The sequence below is a fragment of the Jaculus jaculus genome, chromosome 4, assembly GCF_020740685.1.
Source record: "Jaculus jaculus isolate mJacJac1 chromosome 4, mJacJac1.mat.Y.cur, whole genome shotgun sequence".
NCBI classification, from domain to species: Eukaryota; Metazoa; Chordata; class Mammalia; order Rodentia; family Dipodidae; genus Jaculus; species Jaculus jaculus.
The window spans coordinates 154,832,823-154,856,902 of NC_059105.1; the positions used below are offsets into that span (position 1 = coordinate 154,832,823).

General features: G+C 43.4%; 1 protein-coding gene across 1 annotated transcript; it reads left to right on the forward strand.

Annotated features, from left to right (window-relative positions):
- The first annotated feature begins 1,043 nt into the window (after nt 1-1,043).
- Nit2 (nitrilase family member 2) lies at nt 1,044-23,874 on the forward strand. The gene is made up of 10 exons (XM_045148166.1): nt 1,044-1,128; nt 2,582-2,700; nt 5,174-5,294; nt 6,864-6,952; nt 15,584-15,677; nt 16,352-16,426; nt 18,032-18,110; nt 19,498-19,596; nt 21,000-21,055; nt 21,383-23,874. The coding sequence occupies exons 1-10, from the start codon at nt 1,101-1,103 to the stop codon at nt 21,472-21,474; spliced, it is 852 nt and encodes a 283-aa protein (XP_045004101.1). The 5' UTR covers nt 1,044-1,100; the 3' UTR covers nt 21,475-23,874.
- Nucleotides 23,875-24,080: the final 206 nt, after the last annotated feature.

Genomic DNA, 24,080 nt, shown 5'->3' on the forward strand with positions numbered 1-24,080 from the left:
GCCACAATCACAATAGTCTAAATGATAAAACTATCAATATACATGTCATTTTTTTAAAGAAAGCTAGTCATAAAAGTATCATTGTTCATAATTCTTCCCAAAATGTTTAATGTTCTTTTAAAATACAAGATCTGTTTTTAAAATAATTTAAACTATTTCAAATCAGTAAAAAAAAAAAAAAAAATTGAACTTGGGGGATGGAGAGATGGCTCAGCAGTTGAAGACCTTTGTTTGCAAAGCCTGACAGCCAGGGCTCAATTCTCCAGGATGCATGTAAAGCCAGATGCACAATGCGGTGCATGCATCTGGAGTTTACTTGAAACGGCAAGGGCATGGACGTGACCATTCTCCCTGCCCCCGCCACTCCGCTTTCAAATAACTAAAAGTATTTTTAAAGTGAATTTAAAATTCATTTAGTGATTTTGACCTGCAAGTCTGACAAGGCATGTGCATGTGCACATACATACATACATACATACAAACAAAACAGAAAAAATTAAATAGCAAGGACTAGGGTGATGGCTTAGTGGTTAAGCACTTGCCTGTGAAGCACAAGGACCCTGGTTCAAGGCTCTATTACCCAGGACCCACGTAAGCCAGATGCTGAAGGTGGCGCCTGCATCTGGAGTTCGTTTGCAGTGGCTGGAGGCCCTGGCGCGCCCCATCTCTCTCTCTCTGTCACGCTCAAATAAACAAAAACAAACAAAATTAAATAGCAATTTAGGACCGGAGAGATGGCTTAGCGGTTAAGGGCTGTGGAACCTAAGGACCCAGGACCCAGGTTTGAGTCTCTGGTACCCACATAAGACAGATGCACAGGGTGCCTCTAAAGGCTTCAGGCTGGAGGTGGAGCAGCGGCGGAGCCTGGACATGCGCAGCTTGGCCCCGCCCCCGAGTGCGATCAGGCCCCGCCCCCGACGTGCGGCTCAGCCCCGCCCCCGACGTACGACTCGGCCCCGCCCCCGAGCGCGATCAGGCCCCGCCCCGACGTGCGACAAGGGCCCGCCCCCAGCGTGCGGCTCGGCCCCGCCCCCGACGTGCCAGCAGGCCCCGCCCCCGCGCTCCGCCGTGCCGGTGAGCGGACTCTGCGCGGCCGGCTGATGGTCCTTCCCGGGAAAGCCATGGCTAGTAAGTGGCCTTGGGGAGCGCCGGGCCGCCTCCTGCCGCCCGCTCCCCGGCACGGCAGGTGCCTGGCGGGCCGCGAGGCCACCGGGCCTGATCCCCAGGCCGCCAGGGCTCGCTCCCGGCTTGTCGGCCGGCACGGGCGGGCGGTCCGGGGGCTCCGGTTCTGTGCGCCCGACCCCCGCGCCCCGCCGTCCCGCTCCTCCCGGTTGCGGGGCCACTTTGTGCAGCTTTCCCCTGCAGCTCCTGTTTCCCCGTCTGCAGCAGATGTTACCTTGCAAGTGCTTCTCCGTGCACACGGTCCGGCGTGTGCCTTTTAAGTGTTATTCCCATGCTAGCCCCTTCACTTACAGGGAGGTTTCTCACAGCTCCTCCCATGGTTCCTCTTCGTTGTCAGATTATCTTTCTACGAAGGCAGTCAGGGGTCTCGGAAGTCGTACCTTCATTTTACATATTAGCAGCCCAGCTTGGAGAAGCCCCACGTGCTGGAATCTTCCCTGCTTCAGCACGGGTCGCAGAGGGGAATATTGCAGAATGTGGAGTAGTCTCGGGCCTGGGCCGAGACCTTTGTCCCGTGGGTGGGATTGCGGGAGAGTGGGGAGCTGTCCACCTAGTGTGGTGAGCTGTGTCTTTCCCTCCCGCGGAAGCAGAGGCAGCCCCTCATCTAGGTGTAAGAGATCGGTAGTCAGGCAGGATGATATTTTGGGGTCTTTGCCTCAGAGTAGTGCCATGTCCTGCTTCCTGTGTAGGTGTCCTTTGTTTTCACCCAGATTCTGAAACTGTTTTAAGCAGCATTCACTGTTCAGTTTAGTTCTCGCTATATTTAGGATAAAGCAAGGAATGAGACATCCTACTTTTCATATATGCTTTTTTTGTGGATATATAGGTGTGTGTGGTATGTGTGCATGTATGCGGGTGCACACGTATGTGGAGGCCAGAGGTCGATGATGGGTGTTTTACTCATGTTCCGTCTTATTTTACTTTATTTTTTCAAGGTAGGACCTCACGGTAGCCCAAGCGGACCTGCATCTCACTCTGTAGTCCCGGGCTGTCCTCAAACTCAGCGATCTCCTATGTGCCTCCCTAATGCTGGGGTTAAAGGCCTGTGCTACCACGCCTGTCTTGGTTTTCACAAGTCCGATGCCATCTGTGGAGAACAACAGTCCTGTCTGAGTTCACTGGTCAGATTTGGTGACTGTTGTGTTGTTTTTTTTTGTTGTTGTTGTTTATTTTTATTTATTTATTTGAGAGTGACAGAGAAAGAGAGAGAATGGGCGCGCCAGGGCCTCCAGCCACTGCAAAGGAACTCCAGACGCGTGCGCCCCCTTGTGCATCTGGCTAACGTGGGTCCTGGGGAACCGAGCCTCGAACCGGGGTCCTTAGGCTTCACAGGCAAGCGCTTAACCGCTAAGCCATCTCTCCAGCCCTGGTGACTGTTTTTGTTTAATCTTGTCCTCAGCTTTCCGCTTGGCCCTCATCCAGCTTCAAGTTTCTTCCATGAAGTCGGATAACATCACTCGAGCCTGTAGCCTTGTCCGCGAGGCTGCAAAGCAGGGTGCCAAGGTGGTTTCTCTGCCGGTGAGTATGGAGGCTACCATCTGCCGGGAGCAGCTCTAGACCAGGTGGCCTCTCACGTCCCGGCCCCAGCAGCGACTTCGGAGCGCTGGTATTGCTCCATGCTTGTTGTGTCTTTGCCACCAGATTTTATCAAGGGCCTTTGTCATCACGTGTGCTAACATGATTACAGGTTTTTAAACTACAGAGTCATCTACTTTGTTCTGGTGAGGGATACAGAAGTCCAATATATTTGAAGACTTACCTGAAGATAAAAATACTCACTGTCCTGTGCTTACTTGGTTCCTTACATGCTTGCTTAGAACCAGAACATGTTGGTTTTAGCTCTAAGTTACTTATTTTAAAGTTTATTTATTTATTCAGTTTTGTTTGTTTTTTCAAGGTAGAGTCTTACTGTAACCCAGGCTGACCTGGAGTTCACTATGTAGTCTCAGGGTGGCCTTGAACTCATGGCTGGGATTAAAGGTGTGCACCACTATGCCCGGCCCTATTTTTACTTATTTTTATTTTATTGGAGACAGGGAGAGGGAGAGAAAGAGAGAATGAGCGCACCGGGGCCTTAGCCTCTGCAGATGAACTCCAGACACATGTACCACTTTGTGCATCTGGCTTATGTGTGTCCTGGTAATTGAACCTGGGTCCTTGTGCTTCGCAGGCAAGCACCTTAACTGCTGAGCCATCTCTCTGGCCTTCTAATGTTTTTTTAAAAACGACTGAAATTTTTTTTAAAAATATTTATTTATTTAAAGAGGGAGAAAAAGAGAGAGAGAGGGAGAGAATGGGCATCTCAAGGCCTCCAGCTATGGCAAATGCACTCCAGATGCGTGTGACCCATTGGCTGATGTGGGTCCTGGGGAGTGAAACGCAAATGCCTTAACCACTGAGCCATCCCTTCAGCCCTGAAAAATTGTTTTGAGACATTTAGGAAGCTGGTGGTTTCCAGCTAAAGCTGGTATCACATTTGTGTGTCAGCAAAGGCAGGGTCAGCCCCAGAGAAAGTGCCTGGGTAAGCCCGAGTCTCCTTCAAGGAAGCTTTGGGTCTTCCTGTTAATCCCGTTTCTTTTACCGCATGGACTCATCAGTGCTGGGTGTATAAGCATGGTCTCTGTTGGCTTATGTTGCCGAGAGTAACAGCTTTTGTCCAGGAGTGGAAGCACTCGATTATCTGATATTCATCATGTGCCAGCCATTGATCCTTTGGGCCTGAGTTTCTTCGATGGTGCCTAATACATAGGCAATATCATGAAATACAAAATAATTTCAAGTAAAATTTAATAAGTACTTTTTAGTTGTATTTTTTTTTTTTTTTGAGACATGGTCTCATATAGCCCAGGCTGTCCTTGAAGTTGCTAGGAAGCTTAGGATGACCTTGAACTTCCTTGGCCTCCAGAGTGCTAGAATTATATGCATTTATATAGTACTTGTTGCCTATTGTTTTCTAATAAGTCAGAGAGCTGTTGAAGACATGTGTCATGTCTGTATCCATATAGCCTGTCCAGAGCCCCAGCCCATGAAAGACTAAGTAGGATAAGGGTGGTAATATCAAGCCGGGCGTGGTGGCACACACCTTTAATCCCAGCACTCGGGAGGCAGAGGTAGGAGGATCACTGAGAGTTCAAGGCCACCCTAAGACTACATAGTTAATTCCAGGTCAGCCTGGACCAGAGACCCTACCACGAAAAAATAAAAAAAGAGTGGTAATATCAATAGGAAACTTAGAAGCAGCTGGCTTAGAGATGAGCAAATGTCTTAACCTTTATGACTTTAGAACTTTTTTTTTTTAACGTAGCTTTTTTTTTTTTTTTTTTTTTGGTTTTTCGAGATAAGGTCCTCACTATGGAGTCTCAGGGTGGCCTCCAACTCACGGCGATCCTCCTACCTCTGCCTCCCGAGTGCTGGGATTAAAGGCGTGCGCCACCACGCCCGGTTTAACGTAGCTTTTATTGTATTACATAATTGGCATAATTTTGAAATCAGTAATTCATCCCAGTATCCAAAATCATTCAGTAAACCTGATGTGTGGTGGAGTCTGAATGTTCAAGGCTAGAGACTTGTCATTTTGTAGACACAAAGTCTGGCTTTTTTTTTTTTTTTTTGGTTTTTCGAGGTAGGGTCTCACTCTGGCTTAGGCTGACCTGGAATTCACTATGTAGTCTCAGGGTGGCCTCGAACTCTCGGAGATCCTCCTACGTCTGCCTCCCGAGTGCTGGGATTAAAGGCGTGCGCCACCACACCCGGCTCAAAGTCTAGCTTTTTGACCAGGATTTGTTGAGCTCACGGGACTTGTTTCCTGTAGCCCTTCCGAGGGTAATTGTCTACTCTGTCTTTAGACTCGCTCTTCACCCCGGGCTTTGCCTTAGCTGTGTCTTATCTAGTCACGTGACAGCAGAGTCATAAGTAGCTGCAGGACCTTAAAATGGGTCGCATGATTTGTTGTAGTTTTTTGTTTTTCACTTCTCTCTTTACATTATTTTAGGAATGCTTTAATTCTCCATATGGCACAAAATATTTCCCTGAATATGCAGAGAAGATTCCTGGTGAATGCACACAGAAGTTGTCTGAAGTAGCAAAGGAATGCAGCATATATCTCATTGGAGGTAACTCCTGCCATGTGGTACGATGACCTGAACATTAGAATGACTTCTGTTACACTTAGACTGTGGAATGCAGTTCAGTCCTTGGAAAGACAGTTTGCTGTGTGTAATGGTATACGCCTGTAATCCCAGTGCTTGGGCAGCCAAGGCAGAAGGATTGCTAGTTCAAGGTCTGTCCGGGGTATGAATAAAAGGAAACAAAACGTATGAGATAGATTTATTATCTAGAAATGTAGTTTTTTTCTTTCTATTTTTGGAAGCAGGATCTCACTGGAGTCCAGGATGACTAAGAACTCACTCCATAGTCCCAGGCTGATTTTGAACTCACGGCGATCCTCCTGAGTGCTGAGACTCCAGACGTGTGCCACCATACCTATCTATAGCACTGTTTTGTTTTTTTTTTTTGTTGTTGTTTGTTTTTTACTTTTAAATTTATTTATTTGAAAGAGAAAGAGAGAGAAAAAGAGATTAATAGAGAGAATGGGTGCACCAGGGTCTTTAGCCACTGCAAAGGAACTCCAGAAGCATGCACCACCATGTGCATCTGGCTTATGTGGATCCTGGGGAATTGAACCTGGGTTCTTTGGCTTTGCAGACAAGTGCCTTAACTGCTAGGCCATCCCTCCAGCCCTATACCACTTTTTAAAAATATACTGTTAAATGTAAAGAAAAAAAAAATTCAAGTTTAGCATAACTATGAACAGGTTCCTCCACTTGGATTAATTCCTCACAGATATGATTATATACTTGCACCATGAAGTTATGTGTGTGAAGGCCTGGTACATACTGAAGAAAGATACACCATACTGATACTGGTGAGGTCTTCTGTAGAAGGAGGACAGTACAGTAGGCATAAGGAAAGAGAAATCATATCCATGTTCTAGAAGCTAATATGAAAATAAGTATAAGCCGGGCGTGGTGGTACACACCTTTAATCCCAGCACTCGTGAGGCAGAGGTAGGAGGATCACCATGAGTTGGAGGCCACCTGAGAATACAGAGTGAATTCCAGGTCAGCTTGGGCTAGAATGAGACCCTACCTTGAAAAAAAAAAAAAAAAAGTACAACAAACCTCTGTTAAGTAAGTATAGCAAAGAAGATTGCTTCTTTGTCATTAAATATTGATCACAATGAGTCAGAGCTGTGTAAGGAGCCCATGGATGGGGCTGTTCAGTAATGGTGAGTCCAGCATCTTAACCTTCTAACCTAGAGGCCTTTGGGCTTTTGTTTTGTTGTAGGAGTTGATGAAATTAAGTTGAGCAACGGGAAATTGCTCATTTTCTCTACTGTTACATATTAACTGTTACTCAAGATCATGACTGAATTTCAGGAACAGCTGGGTTACTTTTTAAACCTGCGTCTTTGGCATCTGACCTAACTATATTTCATCAACACTTTGAAATTTATCACTGAAAAATACATTCAAGAAGGAAAAAGAATGCTTACGATAAATTTTGTCATGCGATATAAATGACATCTTTTCAGGCTTTTATTCAGTTTTCACAAAATAATGCTCCACTCCTTTTGATTCTAATTATTTTGTGCGCTTGTATATTTCTTCTCTTAATGAAAGGCTCCATCCCGGAGGAGGATGCTGGGAAATTGTACAACACCTGTGCTGTGTTTGGGCCTGATGGGACCTTACTGGTTAAGCACAGAAAGGTAAGCAGAGGACGTGCAAGCCTCATCGCTTCTGACGAACTGGCTACGAAGGCAGGAGAGTGGCCCGGTCAGTCAAGTGCTTATGGATAAGGACATGAGTTTGCATCTTCAGAACCCACATAAATGCCGGGGAAGGTGACATGTGCCTGTAAGGAGAGCACTAGAGAGGTAGAGACAGGGAATCCTGTAAGCTCTAGATTCCGTGAAAGAGACTGTCTCCAAAAAAAGAAAAAAAGATGGAAAGTGATTGGTGACCTGTTGTTGATGCCTGGTCTACCCACACAAACACACATAGCGTGTACATTAAAAATAAACAAAGACAGCTGGGCATGGTGGTGCACGCCTTTGATCCCAGCACTTGGGAGGCAGAGGTAAGAGGATCACTGTGAGTTCGAGGCCACCCTGAGCCTCCATAGTGAATTCCAGGTCAGCCTGGGCTAGAGTGAGACCCTACCTCGAAAAACCAAAAACCAAAACAAAACTAAACAAAAAACCAAAGTAAAACAAACAAACAAAAACTGTTCTATGAAGTCCCAGATCGTTTGATCGCTTTGTACATACATCACACACTTTACTGATTGATGCAGCGGCGGTTCATATGTAAATGCAATGACTAAGCCTGTCAACTTTTGCTGAGGAAAACGTCTAGGAATTTGTATTATGATTTCATTGAATGCATTAAGATTAATTTGGGGTGAGTTAACATTTATTTATTTATTTATTTGAGAGCGACAGACAGAGAGAGAAAGACAGATAGAGGGAGAGAGAGAGAGAATGGGCGCGCCAGGGCTTCCAGCCTCTGCAAACGAACTCCAGACGCGTGCGCCCCCTTGTGCATCTGGCTAACGTGGGACCTGGGGAACCGAGCCTCGAACCAGGGTCCTTAGGCTTCACAGGCAAGCGCTTAACTGCTAAGCCATCTCTCCAGCCCAACTTATTATTATTTTTTTTTGTTTTGTTTTTTTTGAGGTAAGCTTTCACTCTAGCTCAGACTGACCTGAAATTCACTATATAGTCTTGGGGTGGCCTTGAATGCCACCTACCTCTGCTTCCCAAGTGCTAGGATTAAAGGCATGTGCCACAATGCCTGGCTTAATTAACTTTATCTCAGTGAATTTGCCTTTCTGAACATTTCTTTTTTTTTAATTTTTTTTATTATTTTTTTAAATTTTTAAAAATTATTTATTTATTTATTTGAGAGCGACAGACACAGAGAGAAAGACAGATAGAGGGAGAGAGAGAGAATGGGCGCGCCAGGGCTTCCAGCCTCTGCAAATGAACTCCAGACGCGTGCGCCCCCTTGTGCATGTGGCTAACGTGGGACCTGGGGAACCGAGCCTCGAACCGTGGTCCTTAGGCTTCACAGGCAAGCGCTTAACCGCTAAGCCATCTCTCCAGCCCTGAACATTTCTTATATAGGGAGTCACATCATGTATAGCTTTTGGTATCTTTTTTTGTGAAACACTTTTTTCTTTCAAGGTAGGGTCTCAGTCTAGCTCAGACTGACCTGGAATTCACTATATATATAGTCTTGGGGTGGCCTCAAACTCATGGCAGTCCTCCTACCTCTGCTTCCCAAGTGATGGGATTAAAGGTGTGCACCACCACACCCAGCTTAGTTAACATTTTTGTTGAATGCATATACATTTGGGATTATTAAGTTTTTGATGAATTAATCATTTTATCATCATGTCTTGCCCTCTTTTTTGTCTTTGCCTCTGCTGATACTACACTGACTCCTGTTTCTTATGCTTGTTACTTGCCTGATACATATTTATCTAATTCTTTGTCTTTCAATCTGCATGTGTCTCTACATTTTAAATTCTCTTAAGGAAAGCATATACGTGAGCTTTACTTTCTATTCATATACACAGTGTGTGCCTTAGTTTTCTTCATGGTAGAGTTTCACTGTAGCCCAGGCTGACCTAGAACTTACTTTGTAGTCCCAGGCTGGCCTTGAATTCATAATGATCTTCCTACCTCAGCCTCCCAAGTGCTGGAATTAAAGGAGCTATGCCCAGCCAATGTCTGCCTTTTAACCAGAGTGGTTTGTCCATTTATACCTAATGTGATTATGATACAACTAAAGTCAGGTATACAGGTATTTTCCCCTTTGTTTCTCTTTTGTGTGTTTTCTTGTATTAGTATTTCTTAGGACTCCATTTTAGTCTAAATATTGACTTTTTAGTTGTACTCCTTTGCTGCTGCTTTATTATTATTATTATTTAATTAATTTATTTGAGAGGTAGAGAGAGAGAATGAATGGGTGCTCCAGGGTCTCCAACCACTGCAAGTGAACTCCAGACGCATGTGCCACCTCATGCATCTGGCTCATGTGGGTACTGGGGAATTGAACCTGGGTCCTTAGGCTTTGCAGGCAAGTGCCTTAACCGCTAAGCTATCCCTCCAGCCCTTGTTTCTTTTTGTTTTTTGTCTTGGGTGGATGTTGGAGTTGGAACTGGGCTTCATATATGCTGACCATATACTTTACCACTGAATTCTACCTCCAGTCACTCTTGTTCTATTGCTTAGTTGTTGTCCTAGGAATTCAAATGAGCATTCTTGAATTCTTCAGATGTTAGTCTACTTGAATCCTGTTTCACTTTATGTGAAATGTAGGACCCTTGCAATCTTACAGGTCCCTCTCCCATCTGTTATTTATGCTATGGTTGTCATATGCTTTTATGTATTTACAGTGATTTTTCTTTTTTTATTAAGTAGAAACTTTGTATGGATACATCAGGTGTTGGTACCATCATTCCCCTCTTCCCTGCCCCCACTCCACTGAGGGGCCGTGGGATTGCTGGTGTTCACCCCCGAGCTGTGAGAGCAGCAGTCAGCCATTGTTGGGGGAGGGGAGCGATGCCTCTGGATATCCCCTCCCAGCCTGTGGCTCTTACATTCTTTCCACCCCCTCTTCTGCAAACTTCCCTGAGCCCTGGTGGGTGTGCTTTAAGTCAGCTTCAGTGCTGAGCTCTCAGCAGCTTCTGGATTTCTGCTTTGGTGCATTCTGAGCGTCCTCAGTGTCCGTCTTCATCACCCTGGCCAGGGTTGTCAGGTGCGCTCTTGCTCATCTCGCCAGTTCCCTTGTAATTTCACCCTTGCGATTTCACCCGGGGCTCTGGCTGTTGCGCTGGGGGCGGTTCACCCGCTGACAGGGAGTCAGCCGTCCCTGTCCTGTTGATCGACTTTGGTTGTCCTTGGTTCCCGCTGCTTTCTGAGCAAGAAAACCAGATTCTCCAACAGAGAGTGAGATCAGGATAGGTTAAAAGGTATAAGCATTGTTAATTTAGAGAGATTTTCATGAGTGTGGCCTCAGTTTTGACCAAAGAACAGTGGAAGCTTCTCATTGGAGTCCATAATAATCTATGTCGCCATAGGATTCTGACTTGATTTCCAGTTCTAGCTATGGTTTCCTTTTTTTGTTTGTTTGTTTATTTGTTTTGTTTTTCAAGGTAGGGTTTCACTATAGCTCAGGCTATCCTGGAATTCATTCTGAATTCTCAGGGTGGCCTCGAATTCAGGTGATCCCCCTACCTTTGCCTCCAGAGTGCTCAGATTAAGGACGTGTGCCACCATGCCTGGCCTAATGGTTTCCTTTCTACTGAGCAGATTTCTAAGCCATCCACCCAGCATTATTTGTAGCTTTCCTTGGTCAGTTATCAGTTTTTCTTTCTTTCTTTCTTTCTTTCTTTTTTTTCGAGGTAGGGTCTCACTCTAGCCCAGGATGACCTGGAATTCACTATGTAGTCTCAGGGTGGCCTTGAACTCATGGCGATCCTCCTAACTCTGCTTCCCGAGTGCTGGGACTAAAGGCATGTGCCACTACGCCTGGCTATCTTTCTTTCTTTTTTGAGGTAGGGTCTTGCTCTAGCCCAGGGTGACCTGATATTCACTCTTTAGTCTCAGGCTGGCCTCATACTCATGGTGATCCTCCTACTTCTGCCTCCCGAGTGCTGGGATTAAAGGCATGCACCACCACACCTGGCTTATTTGTAGCTTTTCTTGAGTGCCAATTGTCTAATAAGAGAATGGTGGCAGTGTCTTCTGCCTTAGGTGTTCCTTTCGCCAGTGTTCTGTGTAGGATCTCTGGTGTACTGTTAAATACTTGTCGTTGTGTAGTTTACACTCACAGAAGGAAAGCAATTTTTATTTATTTATTTATTTATTTATTTAATTTTTAAAATTTTTATTAGCATTTTCCATGATTATAAAAAAAAATCCCATGGTAATTCCCTCCCTCCCCACCCCCCACACTTTCCCCTTTGAAATTCCATTCTCCATCATATTACCTCCCCATCACAATCACTGTACTTACATATATACAATATCAACCTATTAAGTACTCTCCTCCCTTCCTTTCTCTCCCTTTTAGCTTACTGGCCTCTGCTACTAAGTATTTTCATTCTCACGCAGAAGCCCAATCATCTGTAGCTAGTAACCACATATGAGAGAGAACATGTGGTACTTGGCTTTCTGGGCCTGGGTTACCTCAGTTAGTATAATCCTTTCCAGGTCCATCCATTTTTCTGCAAATTTCATAACTTCATTTTTCTTTACTGCTGAGTAGAACTCCATTATATAAATGTGCCACATCTTCATTATCCACTCATCAGTTGAGGGACATTTAGGCTGGTTCCATTTCCCAGCTATTATAAATTGAGCAGCAATAAACATGGTTGAGAATGTATTTCTAAGGAAATGAGATGAGTCCTTCAGATATATGCCTAGGAGTGCTATAGGTGGGTCATATGGTAGATCAATATTTAGCTGTTTTAGGAACCTCCACACTGTTTTCCACAATGGCTGGACCAGATCGCATTCCCACCATCAGTGTAGAAGGGTTCCTTTTTTTCCACATCCCTGCCAACATTTATGATCATTTGTTTTCATGATGGTGGCCAATCTGACAGGAGTGAGATGGAATCTCAATGTAGTTTTTTTTTTTTTTTAATTTCATTTAACTTTTAATTTTGTTGTTGTTGGTTTTTGTTTTTTTTATTTTTTATTTTTATTAACATTTTCCATGATAATAAAATACATCCCATGGTAATTCCCTCCCTCCCCACCCCCACACTTTCCCATTTGAAATTCCATTCTCCATCATATTACCTCCCCATTACAATCATTGTAATTACATATATACAATATCAACCTATTAAGTATCCTCCTCCCTTCCTTTCTCTACCCTTTATGTCTCCTTTTCAACTTACTGGCCTCTGCTACTAAGTATTTTCATTCTCACACAGAAGCCCAATCATCTGTAGCTAGGATCCATATATGAGAGAGAACATGTGGCGCTTGGCTTTCTGGGCCTGGGTTACCTCACTTAGTATAATCCTTTCCAGGTCCATCTATTTTTCTGCAAACTTTATAACTTCATTTTTCTTTACCGCTGAGTAGAACTCCATTGTATAAATGTGCCACATCTTCATTACCCACTCATCTGTTGAGGGACATCTAGGCTGGTTCCATTTCCCAGCTATTATAAATTGAGCAGCAATAAACATGGTTGAGCATGTACTTCTAAGGAAATGAGATGAGTCCTTTGGATATATGCCTAGGAGTGCTATAGCTGGATCATATAGTAGATCAATCTCTAGCTGTTTTAGGAACCTCCACACTGTTTTCCACAATGGCTGGACCAGATTACATTCCCACCATCAGTGTAGAAGGGTTCCTTTTTTTCCACATCCCCGCCAACATTTATGATCATTTGTTTTCATGATGGTGGCCAATCTGACAGGAGTGAGATGGAATCTCAATGTAGTTTTAATCTGCATTTCCCTGATGGCTAGTGACGTAGAACATTTTTTTAGATGCTTATATGCCATTCGTATTTCTTCCTTTGAGAATGCTCTATTTAGCTCCATAGCCCATTTTTTGATTGGCTTGTTTGATTCCTTATTATTTAACTTTTTGAGTTCTTTGTATATCCTAGATATTAATCCTCTATCAGATACATAGCTGGCGAAGATTTTTTCCCATTCTGTAGGTTGCCTCTTTGCTTTTTTCACTGTGTCCTTTGCAGAGCAAAATCTTTGTAATTTCATGAGGTCCCAGTGATTAATCTGTGGTTTTATTGCCCGAGCAATTGGGGTTGTATTCAGAAAGTCTTTGCCAAGACCAACATCTTGAAGGGTTTCCCCCTACTTTTTCCTCTAGCAGTTTCAGAGTTTCAGGTCTGATGTTAAGGTCTTTAATCCATTTGGACTTAATTCTTGTGCATGGAGAGAGAGAAGAATCTATTTTCATCCTTCTACAGATATATATCCAGTTTTCACAACACCATTTGTTGAAGAGGCTGTCTCTTCTCCAATGACTATTTTGGGCATTTTTATCAAATATCAGGTGGCTATAGCTACCTGGACTTACATCTGGGTCCTCTATTCTGTTCCACTGATCTACATGTCTGTTTTTGTGTCAGTATCACACTGTTTTTGTTACTATGGCTCTGTAGTATAGGTTAAAATCCGGTATGGTGATACCACCAGCCTTATTTTTGTTGCTCAGTTTTATTTTAGACATTCGAGGTTTTTTGTGATTCCAAATGAATTTTTGGATTGTTTTTTCTATTTCCATGAAGAATGCTTTTGGAATTTTGATAGGGATTGCATTAAATGTATAGATTGCTTTTGGTAAGATTGCCATTTTCACAATATTGATTCTTCCAATCCAGGAACAGGGATGTTTTTCCACTTTCTAGTGTCTTCTGCAATTTCTCACTTGAGTGTTTTAAAGTTCTCATTGTAGAGATTCTTTACTTCCTTGGTTAGGTTTATTCCAAGGTACTTTCCCCTTTGAAATTCCATTCTCCATCATATCCCATCCCCATCCATTGAGAATTTTTAAATGTAATTCTTTTTCTGATTAAAAATTTTCCCTTTTTAGAAGAGTTTTCTGTTTTGTTAAAATAGATATTTTTATTTATTAGAGAGAGAGAGAGAGAGAGAACGGGCCTGCCAGGGCCTCTAGCCATTGCAAATGAACCACAGACACATGTGTCACCATGTGCATCTGGCTTTCATGGGACCTGGAGAATCAAGCCAGGGTCCTTAGGCTTCGCAGGCAAGTGCCTTAACCACTAAGCCATCTCTCTAGCCCTTCTGTTGTGTTTTTGAATCATGACTGGGTATAGAAGTCGATCAGTGAAGACTGGGCTGTTCCTCCGTGGTGGGAGGCTTGTGTAACGTGTTCAAGGCTCTGCATGTAATCACCAGTGTAGTCTCAGTGTACATCTGTTACGATGATCGTGACTTCCTTCTGTGTTGTGTGTTAGTGATAACTGATTTTTCTGATATGAAATCACTTTTGTTTTTCTTGAATAAGACTCATTTAGAAGAGATGCATTATATTTTATGTATGTGTGTGTTTGTATGGATACACATGTGTTTACAGAAATACATGTATACATGCATGTGTGTTTATATGTGTGGACACACATGTGTTTACAGATATACATGTATGCATGTGTGGAGGTCAGGGACAACCTCAAGTGTTATTGCCTGGGAACACTGTCTACCTTTTTTGGTGTTTTTTTTTTTTTTTTTTTTGGTTTTACAAGGTAGGGTTTCACTCTAGCTGAGGCTGACTTGAAATTCACTCTGCAGTCTTAGGGTGGCCTTGAATTCATGGCAATCCTCCTACTTCTGCCTCCCAAGTGGTGGGATTAAAGGCTTGTGTCACCATGCCTAGCTATTTGTTTTTTTGTTTTGTTTGTTTGTTTGGTTGGTTTTTTGTTTTGAGACAGGTCTGTTACTGGTCTGCAGCTCACCAATTAGTACACTGGCTGGCCCCAAGGATCCACCTGTCTCCACCTCCCAAATGCAGGTGCATGCCGCCACCTGGCACTTCCGTATGGGTTCTGCGGGTCAGACTCAGACCCTCAAGCTTGTGAAGGAAACACTTTACCTATTGCCATCTCCCCTGCTCAAGATGCACCATTCTTGTGAACATTGTCCATCTGGTTTCACTCTGTAGCCGAGCCTGGGTTTGAACTCATTATGTACTCAGAATGGCTTCAAACTTGCAGCAGTCCTCTTGCCTCAGCCTTCTGATGGTTAAGGTTACAGACGTGCCCCACCACACCTGGCTTACCTGTTTCTGAGTCCTGCTCACTCTCTACCCTTCCTGCCTATCTGTCAGCTTGATTCTGATTCTGAGAAGTCTTCACTTTGGATTTATACTGAGTAAAAATCAGCACAGTATGTTCCATAATGAATTTGAACACTGGCTTACACACCCATATAGAAATTGGGTTAACATAAGCCAATTGCAGAAGGTGGTGCATGTGTCTGGAGTTCATTTGCAGTGGCTGGAAGCCTTGGCGCACCCATTCTCCCCTGCTCACCTTTCAAATAAATAAATCAAATATTAAAAAAAAATAAAAAATTTAAAAAAAAGAAATTGGGTTATAAAACCCATAGTACCATTTTTCCTAGTTTCCTGTGGTAGACAGAATTTCCTTCAGTGAGGTGTCAGCCAGCTTGTGTGTGCATTAAGGGCAGCGTGGGTGCTGTTTGGATAGTAAGTCGTAGAGCACTTCTGTATCTGACCACGGAGAGGTATCTGTCATTACTGCCGTGAACCCTGCTGGATAAGAGATAACCAAACCCATTATTTGTGATGCAGATCCATCTGTTTGACATTGATGTTCCTGGGAAAATCACATTTCAAGAATCTAAAACGTTGAGTCCCGGTGATAGTTTCTCCACATTTGATACTCGTACGTACCAGATAAATTTGACTCTTTTAGTAATCCTGCAAAAGAGAAGCAGGCGTTTCTTTCTTTTCCTTTTTTTTTGTTTTTTTTTTTTTTTGGTTTGTTTTTTAGTTTTTTGGTTTTCTGAGGTAGGGTCTCACTCTAGCCCAGGCTGACCTGGAATTCACTGTGGAGTCTCAGGGTGGCCTTGAACTCACAGTGATCCTCCTACCTCTGCCTCTCAAGTGCAGGGATTTAAGGCCTGCGCCACCACGCCCAGCTCTTCTTTCTTTTCCTTTTGTGACTGTTTCCAACTTCTGCACATAACCTGACTGAAAGACCAGAAGTGAGGAAGGAAGAGAACAGTGAAAGGTCTAGGAAGTTTGGACTGAATGGAAAACCAAGGTTTTGGCACAAGTTTGCTCTTCCATTTGGTCACAGCCTCCTCTGAGAGCATCTAGAGTCTTCCTTTTAGGCCATGATTGATACATCCTACTTAGATCATGAGCATTCAGTTATGCTGCATTTCTCACAGCCGTTCTGATGGTGTAAATGGTGTCTTTGAAGAGAAGTCTGAATAGCACTGGATTTATGTTTTAAATGTCTCCATGCAGGGTCCTGAATTAATTCTTCCCTGTGTGCATTGTGACAACTACAGAAGTTAACTTTTCATTTGTGCATTTTCTGTCTTGACACAGCTTACTGCAAAGTGGGCCTGGGCATTTGCTACGACATGCGCTTTGCGGAGCTTGCCCAGATCTACGCACAGAGAGGTGAGGCGGGTTAGGTGGTGGTTTGGAGGTCTGGTTCTGGGGTGGTCTCTGTGACATGAAGGGATCCTTTAGCATAGACTTGCTTCAAATGAACAAAAATTTTGCGCACAGGTATAAAATGTTGGGGACAGAGTCTTAATTTTTCCATGTCGAGCACCTCTATTTCTCTCTGTTTAATCAGACTTCTGCTGTATAGGAATGGTATGGGTGTGTGTGTGTGTGTGTGTGTGTGTGTGTGTGTGTGTGTGTGTGTGTTTTATACAGCCATGTAGCTAAAGCAGAAACCGTATTTCTTTTTTTATGAGAGAGTGAGAGAGAGAGACAGAGAATTGTAGCCCCAGGGCCTCCAGCCTCTGCAATTGAAGTCCAGATATGTGTCTCACCTTGTATGCATGAGTGATCTTGTGTGCATGTGTGACCTTATACATCTGGCTTACATGGGCCTGGGAGTTGAACCTGGGTCCTTAGGCTTTGCAGGCAAGCACCATAACTGCTAAGCCATCTCTCCAGCCCAGAAACTATACTTCTAAATGTCCCCTTTACCCTTTTAACTCCACCTATTCTTATATAGGAATCACTTCGGGATCAGTAGGAATGGCGCAATGGTCTATATTCTTGTAGATGTCAGCACTCAGATATGTAGTCAGTAACATTTTGGTCTGGATAAAATTTGGTGTTTGCAATGCATACTGAGCCAAGTCAGAAGATGTGGGTTGTGATTCCAACTCTTTCCCCTTACTTGGCACACTACCTTGGATCCATCACTTTCTCTAAAGTAGTGTGGTTTTTACTTTCCTTGTAAAAACTATATGAAGTAGGACCAAGGAAAAACCTTGTAAAGCCCCATTGATGGTCCTCAACACATTTCAGTGTTTACTAGGCCAGTAATGGTAACTTGTAGTTCACTGTCACTTGACAGAGTAAATTGGTAAGGTTGGTCTGACTGCTTTTTAGTGGGTAGGGATGATATATGCACACTGGCCTCATTAGGGTCTCTCCAGCCTTATCAGTGCATATGAGAAAAGGTTTTCGGCACCTAATTTTACTATCCATAGTATCACTTGGTTCTTGTCTATATGGTGCTGACCATCTTGTGCTGAGGAAAGTTTGAATGACAGTTCACTGTTTTTCACAAAAATATATATATATTTATTTATTTATTTCAGAGAGGGAAAGAGGGAGGGAGGGAGAGAGAGAGACAGAGGAGATAATGGGTGCACCAGGGCTTCTGACCACTGCAAACGAACTCCAGCTGCATGCACGACCTTGTGCATCTGGCTTAAGTGGGCCTTGGGGAATCAAACCAAGATCTTTTGGCTTTGAAGGCAAACGCCTTAACTGCTGAGCCATCTCTGCAGCCCGCTCCACATTTTTAAAGTGAAGTACTGATATGGGTTATCCATCAGTATTTTTGTGGCTTTTTAAAAAGGTATGTACCTCTTTAAAGATTCAGATACATACCTTAGTGCTGTTGACTGTCTGACTAGACTGACAACTCTTTGTGCTTGGGGAAGTTCGAGTTTGGCCTTGTTGGCTAAGGAATGAAGGGAGGATGATGTTGCTGAGTTCATCTGTGTCACTTTTCTTTGCCTTTCACCTCCCAAGGCTGCCAGCTGCTGGTATATCCTGGAGCTTTCAATATGACCACTGGACCAGCCCACTGGGAGCTGCTTCAGCGAGGCCGGTAAGAAAGGAACAAGGCAAGCCAGGTGTGGTGGCGCACGCCTTTAATCCCAGCACTCGGGAGGCAGAGGTAGGAGGATCACCATGAGTTTGAGGCCACTCTGAGACTCCATAGTGAATTCCAGGTCAGCCTGGGCTAGAGTGAGAACCTACCTTGAAAAGCCAAAAAAAACAAAAAAAAAAAAAAAAGAAAGAAAAGAATGAGGCATCTTTGTTTCTTACTTGTGGAATGATTACCAGTTTGGTTGAAGTTCCAGCCTTCCTGACATGGAATTCTGGCCCTGACTAGCATGCCCTGGCATTCCCATGCAGCTGGACAGGATGACTGTGCAGGGAGGCTGTCTGCTAGGCTCTCCCCTCATGAGCCAACACACCACCTTCAAGGATTTTGAGGCCTGTGGCACTTGTATTTTGAAGAGCACTCAGTGCATCAGTTGAGCAGCGATTCCATTCTTCTTTGGTGCGGTATGGATTGGTCACTCTTAAAAGAATTTCCAGAAACTTGCAGAGAAACTGAGAGCCATAAAACTTACATGTTCAGAGTTTCAGAAGCAAACAGAATACAAAGGACTACTTTTGGCCATCTGCTCCAGAGAGAGTTGTGGTCTCTATATAACAGATTGTGCCATTCTGCTTGGTGTTTCTAATCCATGTTCCCCGCCATCCTTAAAGTCCTAGTGATACTCTGCCAAGAAATTCATCATAAGCTCTTGTTCTTACGACCCATGGAGAACGACCTTGCACTTAGTTCTCTAAAGCTTGGTAGTGGAGCACACGTAGCAGAAGGGTATGTAATGCGGAAGGGAAAAGGTGTGTTGCATACATACATACATATGTGTGTGTGTGTGTGTGTGTGTATAAACTTTTAACTTTAAAAATTCTGGGGGTTGGGGTGGCTTCAGTGGTTAAAGGTGCTTACTTGTATAGCCTACTGAACCAAGTTCAATGCCCAGCTACCCATATAAAGCCAGGTGCAAAAAGTGATGCAAGCACACTGCAAAGAGAAGCTTCTCTGATCAAAGCTGACAGCAAGGGCGAAGTATGGACATGAACATAAACATTCAGAAGGCAGTTTGAAGCAAAACAAAAGTGGCAGCTGCCCCAGGACCTGTGACATCCCCAGATGTAGGCTTCTGTCCAGGTTTATAGTGTCGGGCCTGAATTTCCTGCTCGGGAGGAGCCCTCGGTTCCCTACCAGAAAGCAGTTATCTCTACAACATTTTTGATGTCTTACTCCAAAATACCCCGTCTCATTCCAACATCCTGCAGCCTTTCCCTTGTTTCCTTCCAGCCCCCGTGTTGTCTCCCAGAGGGTTCATAGGTAATGTCCTATGAATGTTAATGATTCATAATTTCTAAGCTGCCTGCTTTCTGTCCATCGACTACAGGGCCGTTGATAATCAGGTGTATGTGGCCACAGCCTCTCCTGCGCGGGATGACAAAGCCTCTTATGTGGCCTGGGGACACAGCACCGTTGTGAATCCTTGGTGAGTATGTTCATGGGAGATTGAAAGATGACAGCTGAGTAAGTAGTTTGGATCCTGACCAGCCCCCTCCAGCTCCTTACTCCCTTTTACACACATGTTGACAGTCATAAGAGAAACATCCATGTGAAACCATTTGAGAAATAAAGCATCCTGCTCACCTGATGAGTGCCTGGCCTCAGTCCTCATTTTGCTTATCTAAGGAACCTTCATTGTTAGTCACACACGATAAACAAGCGATTTTAGTAAAAGTGGTTCCTAAATTCATGACTTTGGTTAAAATTTAGACTGAGTGACTAGTTGTAGGGCAGGAATGAGAAACAGAGCAAGTACTTTGCTCCCAGGACACGGGGGACAGGCTCAGTAAAGGAAACTGGCCTTGTCGCTCAGTGAATGTATCGTTAAGTCTGTCTAGTTACACGTACAAATAATCCCTTGTGGCCAGTGACTGCATGTGTACAATTTACAGCACACTCTGACACGGGGAATCTCAACCTGAACTCAGACTTGTCTTCATTAAGCATGGTTTATAGATGGTACAACTCAAGTTCACAGAATTACAGTGGCTAGCACTGGGGTTTGCATCAAGGGCTTTGGATCTAAAGTCACTTTATTCCACGCTTCTTCTGGGTGTGAGTGTACACGCACGCACGCACGCTGGAGGATGGGAAGGGCTCAGCTGGCTGGGAGGTTCTCACGGAGGACATCCACGACAGGCTCCCTGTTCCACAGCTTGTTCTGCCTGTTACTCATGGGTCGGCTGGCTGCTTCTTGGCACACGGCAATTGTACAGCATCTGCCTTTCCATTTCTTCTGCAGGGTTTGTGGCCCTCTGGCATTTGGTGAGGTTGGATAGGTGTCTGGGGTTCCATGGAGGGGGCTCTTTGAATATGGTAGGACAGATGGGCAAGAATGAAAACAGAAGAGATTTAATTAAGTGACATTAGTGGCAGTGTTTGCACTCATCTATGCCAGGATGTTTGTGGCCATCTGATAAGCTATTATGTCGGATTATTATTTATTGTTATTGTTTATTATGACAGAGTCCTCTGGAAAATAATCATTTCTTTTTTTGTTGTTGTTGAAATTCTTAAGAATCTGGAGGCCACTAATTCAGTGAAAGCTTTGTGTGCCCATTAAGCTTCTGACACACTAGCTCCTGAATTATTGCCCACTAAGAGCCAAGATAAGGCTCTGATGCTCTCAAAGACAACTCGCGTTCCTGTATCATATTTTGGTGTGTTGGCCAGGAACTAAAGCCAGGTCAATTGCTTGGAAGGCAGCTGTGTTCATCAGTGCTGTCACACACACCAACTTCCCATACAAAAAGGAAAGGACAATATAGAGGTCTTAAATGCCACCAGACAGGAGTGGAGACCAACTCATTCTCCTCTGTATCTCTTTAGGGGAGAGGTCCTTGCCAAAGCTGGCACTGAAGAAACGATTCTGTATTCAGACATAGGTAAGATTTCCCCTTCTGCAGTACAGGTCTTACTTCCTCACTACTCTGAGGCCAGCTTCTGTAGCTGTTGAAGATTGAATCACTTAAAAAGGTTCTGTTCTGTCCCCCACTCACTCACACTGGATTATTCTAGGTCTGATTCTGAGCTTGAGCCCTGGAGCTGTGGCTCTGCTGGACTCTGTATTCAAATGACCCAGGCCCAGTGCCTGGTCATCTGCATTTAAGTCACTTGCTGAGACTTTGGCCCCTTTTACAGTTTGGGCAGTCAACCTCCTTTGTTAATAAGTAGTTGAGAATTACTGATCATGCACTTTCCTATTTTTTCAGACCTGGAAAAGTTGGCTGAAATACGGCAGCAAATACCCATTTTAAGACAGAAGCGATCAGATCTCTATGCAGTGGAGATGAAAAAGCCGTAAAATTTACTTATGTCACAAGACAGGATGATAGCCTACAACACGATCAATTATGTATTAAAATTTTCTTTTTTTTTGCTGGGGTGGTGGGGAGGATGGTGCTGAGAATTGAACCCAATGCCTTGTGCTTGCTAACTCTGCACTCTACCATTGATATGCATCCCCAGCCGTTTGTTGAATTCTTTCTTTTTTTCTGGCTTTTACTTTCATTTTTTTTCACAGGGCTTGCCTTTGAGATGATGGAGGTTGGTTCTTCACACATTAAATAGTTAGAAAAGACAGTGTGTCTCCAGGAAGAAGTAGGCATGTCTTTGCAGCCTATTCCATAGTTAATTTGCCAAAAACAAAAAACAGTGTAAAAGTGCTGATCTTGGTGTGTGTCTGAACCTATGAAGACCACAGCTCAATGTTCAGTGTTTTTCCTCTATGGCTTCTCCATCTTATTTTTTTTATAAGACAGGGTTTCTCATAGAACTTACCAGCTAGCCTTCAAACACTGAGGGTTGTCTCTGCCTTCCTAAGTGTTGACATTATAGGCATGAACCACCACACAGAAGTAATGGGGATCTGAACTCAGTTTCTCATGTTTAAGTACTATATCCATTGAGCCATAGTCTCAGCCCTTAGGAAAGCAGTCTTTTATAACTTGGTTGACAGACATCCTGTACCCACTTGGCAAATTCTTTTGTATTCCTGTGGTAGTATTTATACTGAAAAAGGGTGCCATTCTAGGAATAATTTCTATCCTTTTTCTTTTAAAATTTTATTTATTTATTTGAGAAAAAGGGAGAAAGGGAGAGAGCTGAACTCCAGATGCATGCACCACCTTATGCAGCTGGCTTATGTGGGTCCTGGGGAATCGAACCATGGTCCTTTGGCTTTGAAGGCAAGTGCCTTAACCATTAAGCCATCTCTCCAGCCCTATTTTTATCTTTTTAACCTTAGTTTATTTTAGATGCTTCTTGACTTTCTGTAGGGTTAAATTCTGATAAACCTGTCATATGTTTTGACAGTCAAAAGTGCTTCCAGCTGGGTATGGTGGTGCATGTCTTTAATCCCAGCACTCAGGAGGTAGAGGTAGGAAGATCACCATGAGTTCAAGGCCACCCTGAGACTACATACTGAATTCCAGGTCAGCCTGGGCCAGAGTGAGACCCTACCTCAAAAAAAAAACAAACAAAAAAAAAAGTGCTTCCAATTTACTAAACACCAGAGATTAGAACACAGGATATTGTAGAGTATTGGTTTACCCCTTTGATAACAAGGCTGGCTGGATGCTATGATATTGTGTCACATTATCAGTCCAGAAAAGGACTACAATTCAATGAATAGCTTCCACTTGGTATCTATTCCTTTTGCACTATTGTAAAAAAAAAAAACATTAGTGCTAATCTGTATTGGCAAACCAACCTTGCATTCCTCAACCAACACATAAGAACTCTTTTTAAAAAAATTTTTGTTTATTTGAGAGTGACAGAGAGAAAGAGGCAGACAGAGAAAGAATGGGCACTCCAGGGCCTCTAGCCACTGCAAATGAACTCCAGATGCGTGTGCCCCCTTGTGCACCTGGCTAACATGGGTCCTGGGGAATTGAGCCTCAAACCTTTTTTTTTTTGTGACCTGACTAGTTATTAGGGTCTGCTGGCTTCTTAAAAGGACTTGGGAATTTTGGAAAACAGGTGTGATAATTTGCATGGGCTCTCAATCACAGTCTGAAGATGAAATACCTTCACAGAACTTTTGCTAACATTCAGTCATTTCTCTTGCTTACTTTGGGTCTGATATGTACTCCTTTTCTTACTGTTTTTAAATAAATGGATTCTGAGGGATTGGGCCATTGATGGACCACTTGCTTCACAAGTGTTAGGCTCTGGAATCAGTCCCCAGCACAATGAAAGTTAAGAGCCCAGTTCATTGATTGGAGACCTTTACTCATTTTGAATATAAATGTTTAGTAGTGTTAATTTGTTCTAGAATACTGATTTAATTGCATAACCATTTCCATTTTTATTCAGTTCAAAATATTAATCTCCTTGATTCAAGGATTATATTGTTTCTAAACAATTGGGGGATCTTCCACAATTTTCTGATAATTTTGACTTCTTTGGGGACAGATAACATGATTATATAATTTGAATGCTCCATGTGTACTTGCAAGTTTATATTCTGTCAATTAGGTCATACTGGTTGGTGATTTCAAATTTTATGCATTTTGGGACTGGATAGATATCTCACTGGTTTTACAGATGCTTGCTTACAAAGCCTGCCAGTGTGGGTTGAATTTCCAAGTTACCCATGAATGTTGGATGCAGAAACAAAACAAAAAAAGGCATCTGGTTCTTGATTGTAGCAACAAGAGGCACTGGAACATCCATAAATAAAGTTTACAAATTTGTATATCCATACTGATTTACTTTGTATTTCTTATAAATTAAGAGGGGCATTGGTGACTACAATTGTGCATTGTCTATTTTTTTACTACAGTTTTCGTTTTATGTATTCTGAAGCTTTGAAGGTACATAAATATTTAGGGCTATTAGGTGACCTCGATGAGCTGACTTTTCAGTATGAAATGTTTTTCTCACAACAGACTGTCTCATGCTGACAGT

Coding starts and splice junctions, on each gene's coding strand:
- Nit2 (XM_045148166.1), top strand. CDS start 1,101: ATGGTCCTTCCCGGGAAAGCCATGGCTA. Junction 2,701..5,173: donor CCAAGGTGGTTTCTCTGCCG/GTGAGTATGGAG, acceptor ACATTATTTTAG/GAATGCTTTAATTCTCCATA. Junction 5,295..6,863: donor CAGCATATATCTCATTGGAG/GTAACTCCTGCC, acceptor TCTTAATGAAAG/GCTCCATCCCGGAGGAGGAT.